This window comes from Procambarus clarkii, unplaced genomic scaffold (assembly GCF_040958095.1).
Source record: "Procambarus clarkii isolate CNS0578487 unplaced genomic scaffold, FALCON_Pclarkii_2.0 HiC_scaffold_186, whole genome shotgun sequence".
NCBI classification, from domain to species: domain Eukaryota; kingdom Metazoa; phylum Arthropoda; class Malacostraca; order Decapoda; family Cambaridae; genus Procambarus; species Procambarus clarkii.
Genome location: NW_027189219.1, coordinates 219,656 through 225,655, shown reverse-complemented (window position 1 = coordinate 225,655; position 6,000 = coordinate 219,656). Strand labels below are relative to the sequence as shown.

Genomic DNA, 6,000 nt, shown 5'->3' with positions numbered 1-6,000 from the left:
GAGCGTGTGTCTTGCTTTCCGACCGCCCCTCGCGGTCACCTGTCCCTCGATAGAATTCTTGGTGACTCGGATACTTTTGATATCGTTCGCCTTATGCGTTTTTGTTCTCGTATTGGCATCCTTGGTGATATTTAGCGCCCTCTGATTATTTTGCGTATTTGATGGTGCTACATAGCCTTCCCGGTTTGGTGCCTTCTTTTGATAATTACTTACTTACTTCACGGAAATAACACGCCACCAAATATCTGTGGGTGTCCCTGAAACCGCTGACTGAGGCTGGACTGAGTTGGGGGCTCGTGAACTCGCTCGAGGCAACGCCGCCGTCTTTGACTGCTGGCTTTGTATAAATCACACTGCACTAGTATATTTAATGAATCCACTGGTTAACTGGTTCATCCGGTACTAAGATGGCCAAATAATCTGTCATCCGACTCGAAGATGACCAAAAACGTGGGTTCAAAGGACCACATAATCCGGTTTCGAAGGACCAAATAATGTGGGAACCGACCTGTGAGATTTATATATATTTAATTTATATGAATTTATATAGAATTTATATTAACGTTAATTTATATATTCGATAGCAATTTGTATGATGTTAAGTGGACTGTATTTCTGCAATAATCTCACAAATCGATCCACTACACATTAGGGGGGGGGGGGTTTATATTGAATTTTTATATATATGCAGCCAATCAAACTACAGTATTAAACTACATATTAGTGTACATTGAGGAGGTTCCTTATCTTATTTGTGCAGCAGGCCTTAGTTCACCAGATATAACTAGGATGTAAACACCAAATTATTCTCTTTGAGGCTGCTTCCATCACCCAGTAACTGGAGCACAAAGTTTGCTTCCTCTTCTTGACCTGTCAAAAGGGCGCTAGCTATGAAGCCAGAATCCTAATATATGACAGCTATATCAGAGAAAACACTGTACAATGAACCATGAAGACCAAGGCTTAATTACCTTATTTGAGTCGATCATTTGTGATCTCACCGGCACACCCAATATCTACCTAACATTAATGGCCACAAATGAATAGATAAACGGGTTTCGGAAAGACACCTCCCTTGTATTTGCTGACAGTGTGTTGATGATGGAAGACCACTACTCTGATCTTCGTCACACTTCGTCCAAGAGAATTTATGGGAGCAGTTACTAGCTCCAACGACTCTGGTCTTAAACAACAATAACAATGGCTGACCACTCCCTCCTCACTGACGCTACTGGACTATTTGTCCAGATGTCAGTAAGTTATAGAAGGGTCACATTTACTCTATTTTAATATTGATAATTAAATTAATTTATATGAGATGTTTTATAATGATAAACTCCAAAGACTAATGTATTTAAGAATAATTCCCACCGTAATAGGTGGTGAATTTATAATATGTATGTGGAAATGATATCCCGTTTTCTATAGACGGAAAGTTCCACTACAGGTTACATTTTCTATGGGTTAACTTGTGTATACAATGGCAGCAATATTATCTGCCTGCATTAATATTATTAAATGGTGTCGGATTTTCCAACATGAGGAGGTGTGGGAAGGCTGAGGAGCTTTGGGAAGGTTGAGGAGCTGTGGGAATGTTAGGGAGCTGTGGGAAGGTGCAGGAGCTGTAGGAAGGTTGGGGAGCTGTGGAAGGTTGGGGAGCTGTGGGAAGGTGCAGGAGCTGTAGGAAGGTTTGGGAGCTGTGGGAAGGATGAGGAGCTGTGGGAAGGTTGAGAAGCTGTGGGATGATTGAGGGGCTGTGGGAAGGTTGAGGGGCTGTGGGAAAAATGAGGAGCTGTAGGAAGGATGAGGAGCTGTGAGAAGGTTGAGGGGCTTTGGGAAGGTTGAGGGGTTGTGGGAAGGTTGGAAAGCTGTGGGAAGGATGAGGAGCTGTGGGAAGGATGAGAAGCTGTGGGAAGGATGAAGAGCTGTGGGAAGGGTGAGGAGCTGTGGGAAAGTTGAGGAGCTGTGGGAAGGTTGAGGAGCTGTGGGAAGGTGGAGGAGCTGTGGGAAGGTTGAGGAGCTGTGGGAAGTATGAGAAGCTGTGGGAATGTTGGGGAGCTCTGAAAGGTTGAGGAGCTGTGGGAAGGTTGAGGTGCTGTCGGAAGGTTGAGGAGCTGTGGGAAGGTTGATGAACTGTGGGAGGGTTGAGGAGCTGTGGGAAGTTTCAGGCGCTTTGGGAAGGTTGAGGTCCTGTGGGAAGAATGAGGAGCTGTGGGAAGGTTGAGGAGCTGTAGGAAGGTTGAGAAGCTGTGGGAAGTTTGGGGAGCTGCGGGAAGGTTGTGGAGCTGTGGGAAAGTTGAGGAGCTGTGGGAAGGTTGAGGAGCTGTGGGAAGGATGGGGAGCTGTGGAAAGGTTGACGAGCTGTAAGAAGGTTGAGGAGCTGTGGGAAGGGTGAGGAACTGTGGGAAGGTTGATGAGCTGTGGGAAGATTGATGAGCTGTGGGAAGGTTGAGGTGCTGTGGGAAGTTTGAGGAGCTGTGGGAAGGTTGAGGAGCTTTGGGAAGGTTGAGGTGTTATGGGAAGGTTAAAGAGCTCTGGGAAGGTTGAGCTGTGGGAAGGTTGAGGGGCTGTGGAAAGGTTGAGGAGCCGTGGGAAGGATGAGGAGCTGTGGGATGGTTGAAAGGCTGTGGGAAAGTTGAGGGGCTGTGGAAAGAATGAGGAGCTGTAGGAAGGATGAGGAGCTGTAGGAAGATTGAGGGGCTGTGGGAAGTTTGAGGGGCTGTGGGAAGGTAGGAGAGCTGTGGGAAGGACGAGGAGCTGTGGGAAGGATGAGGAGCTGTGGGAAGGATGAGGAGCTGTGGGAAGGTTGAGGACCTGTGGGAAAGTTGAGGAGCTGTGGGAAGGTTGAGGAGATGTGGGAAGGTTGAGGAGCTGTGGGAAGGTTGATGAGCTGTGGGAAGGTTGACGAGCTGTGAGAAGGTTGAGGTGCTGTGGGAAGGTTGAGGAGCTGTAGGAAGGTTGAAGAGCTGTGGGAAGGTTGAGAAGCTGTGGGAAGGTTGAAGAGCTGTGGGAAGGTTGAGGAGCTGTGGGAAGGTTGAGGAACTGTGGGAAGGTTGAGGAGCTATAGGAAGTTTCAGGTGCTGTGGGAAGGTTGAGGTCCTGTGGGAAGGATGAGGAGCTGTGGGAAGGTTGAGGAGCTGTAGAAAGGTTGAGGAACTGTGGGAAGGTTGGGGAGCTGTGGGAAGGTTGTGGAGCTGTGGGAAGGTTGAGGAGCTGTGGGAAGGTTGGGGAGCTGTGGGAAGGTTGTGGAGCTTTGCGAAGGTTGAGGTGTTATGGGAAGGTTAAGGAGCTGTGGGAAGGTTGGGAAGCTGTGGGAAGGTTGAGGAGCTTTGGGAAGGTTGAGGAGCTGTGGGAAGGTTAAGGAGGTGTGGGAAGGGTGAGGAGCTGTGGGAAGGTTGAGGGGTTGTGGGAAGGGTGAGGGGCTGTGGGAAGGTTGAGGAGCCGTGGGAAGGATGAGGAGCTGTGGGAAGGTTGAGGGGTTGTGGGAAGGGTGAGGGACTGTGGGAAGGTTGAGGAGCCGTGGGAAGGATGAGAAGCTGTAGGAAGTATGAGGAACTGTAGGAAGGTTGAGGGGCTGTGGGAAGGTTGAGGGGCTGTGGGAAGGTTGGAGAGCTGTGGGAAGGATGAGGAGCTGAGGGAAGGATGAGGAGCTGTGGGAAGGATGAGGAGCAGTGGGAAGGTTGAGGACCTGTGGGAAAGTTGAGGAGCTGTGGGAAGGTTGAGGAGATGTGGGAAGGTTGAGGAGCTGTGGGAAGGTTTATGAGCTGTGGGAAGGTTGAGGAGCTGTGGGAAGGTTGATGAGCTGTGGGAAGGTTGAGGAGCTGTCAGATGGTTGAGAAGCTGTGGGAATGTTGGGGAGCTGTGGGAAGGTTGGGGAGCTGTGGGAAGGTTGGGGAGCTGTGGGAAGGTTGAGCTAGGTGCTGTCGGAAGGTTGAGGAGCTGTGGGAAGGTTGAGGAGCTGTGGGAAGGTTGAGGAGCTGTGGGAAGGTTGAGGAGCTGTGGGAAGTTTGAGGTGCTTTGGGAAGGTTGAGGTGCTGGGGAGCCGGTCAGCTGAGCGGACAGCACGCTGTAATTTTGATCCTGTGGTCCTGGGTTCGATCCCAGGCGCCGGAGAGAAACAATGGGCAGAGTTTCTTTCACCCTATGCCCCTGTTACCTAGCAATAAAATAGGTACCTGGGTGTTAGTCAGCTGTCACGGGCGGCTTCCTGGGGGTGGAGGCCTGGGCGAGGACCGGGCCGCGGGGACACTAAAAAAGCCCCGAAATCATCTCAAGATAACCTCAAGATAAGGTTGACGTGGAATGGGAAGGATGAGGAGCTGTGGGAAGGTTTTGGAGCTCTGGGAAGGTTGGGCAGCTGTGGGAAGGTTAGGCAGCTGTGGGAAGGTTGAGGAGCTGTGGAAAGGTTAAAGAGCTGTGGGAAGGTTGAAGAGCTGTGGGAAGGTTGGGGAGCTGTGGGTACGTTTGGGAGCTGTGGGAAGGTTGAGGAGCTGTAAGAAAGTTGAGGAGCAGTGGGAAGGTTGAGGAGCTGTGGGAAGGTTGAAAAGCTGTGGAAAGGTTGATGAGCTGTGGGAAGGTTGAGGTGCTGTGGGAAGTTTGAGGGGTTGTGGGAAGGTGCACTAGCTGTGGAAAGGATGGGGAGCAGTGTTAATGTTATAGAGCTGCGGGAAGGGTGAGGAGCTGTGGGAAGGTTGAGGAGATGTGGGATGGTTGAGGAGTTGTGGGATAGTTGAGGAGATGTGGGATGGTTGAGGTGTTGTGGGAAGGTTCAGGAGCTGTGGGAAGGTTAAGGAGCTTAGGCAAGAATGAGGTGCTATGGGAAAGTTGAGGGGCTGTGGGAAGGTTGGGGAGTTGTGGGAAGGTTGAGGAGCTGTGGGAAGGTTTAGGAGCTCTGGGAAGGTTTAGGAGCTCTGGGAAGGTTGGGCAGCTGTGGGAAGTTTGGGGAGCTGCGGGAATGTTGAGAAGCTGTGGGAAGGTTGGCGAGCTGTGGGAAGGTTGGCAAGCTGTGGGTAGGTTGGGGAGCTGTGGGAAGGTTTCGGAGTTGTGGGAAGGTTGAGGAGCTGTGGGAAGGATGGGGAGCTGTGGGAAGGATGAGGAGGTGTCGGAAGGATGGGGAGCTGTGGGAAGGCTGGGGAGTATTTGGGAAGATTGGGGAGCTGTGGGAAGGTCGGGGAGCTGTGGGAAGGTGTAGGAGCTGTAGGAATGTTGGGGAGCTGTGGGAAGGATGAGGAGCTGTGGGAAGGTTGAGAAGCTGTGGGAAAGTTGAGGAGCTGTAGGAAGGTTCAGGAGCTGTGGGAAGGTTCAGGAGCTGTCGGAAAGATGGGGAACTGTGGGAAGGTTGAGGAGCAGTGGAAGGTTGAGGAGCTGTGGGAAGGTTGAGGAGCTGTGGAAAAGTTGAGGTGCTGTGGGACGTTTGAGGAGCTGTGGGAAAGTTAAGGAGCTTTGCGAAGGTTGAGGAGCTGTGTGATGATTGAGAAGCTTTGGGATGGTTGAGGGGCTGTGGGATGGTTGAGGGGCTGTGGGAAGCGTGAGGAGCTGTAGGAAGGATGAGGAGCTGTGGGAAGGTTGGGGAGCTGTGGGAAGGTTGAGGGGCTGTGGGAAGGTTGAGGAGATGTGGGAAGGTTGGGGAGCTGTGAGAAGGTTGAGTAACTGTATAAAGGTTGAGAAGCTGTGGGAAGGATGAGGAGCTGTGGGAAGGATGAGAAGCTGTCGGAAGGATGAGGAGCTGTGGGAAGGTTGAGGAGAGCTTTGGGAAGGATGAGGAGCTGCGGTAAGGTTGTGGAGCTGTGGGAAAGTTGAGGAGCTATGGGAAGGTTGAAGAGATGAGGGAAGGTTGGGGAGCTGTGGGAAGGTTGAGGAGCTGTGGGAAGGTTGAGGAGCTGTAAGAAGGTTGAGGTGCTGTGGGAAGTTTGAGGAGCTGTGGGAAGGTTGAGGAGCTGTGGGAAGGTTGAGAAGCTGTGGGAATGTTGGGGAGCTGTGGGAAGGTTGAGGTGCTGTGGG

The 6,000-nt window shown here is 51.4% G+C and overlaps 1 protein-coding gene across 1 annotated transcript in view; it reads right to left on the bottom strand.

Annotated features, from left to right (window-relative positions):
• Positions 1-1,464: 1,464 nt before the first annotated feature.
• The window catches only part of LOC138361124 (mucin-2-like), a 41,942-nt gene continuing 37,406 nt past the window's right edge, over positions 1,465-6,000 (bottom strand). The window contains exon 4 of the mRNA XM_069320564.1: positions 1,465-3,232. Within this exon, the coding sequence (XP_069176665.1) occupies positions 1,465-3,232 (1,768 nt within the window). The remainder of the gene's footprint in view (positions 3,233-6,000) is intronic.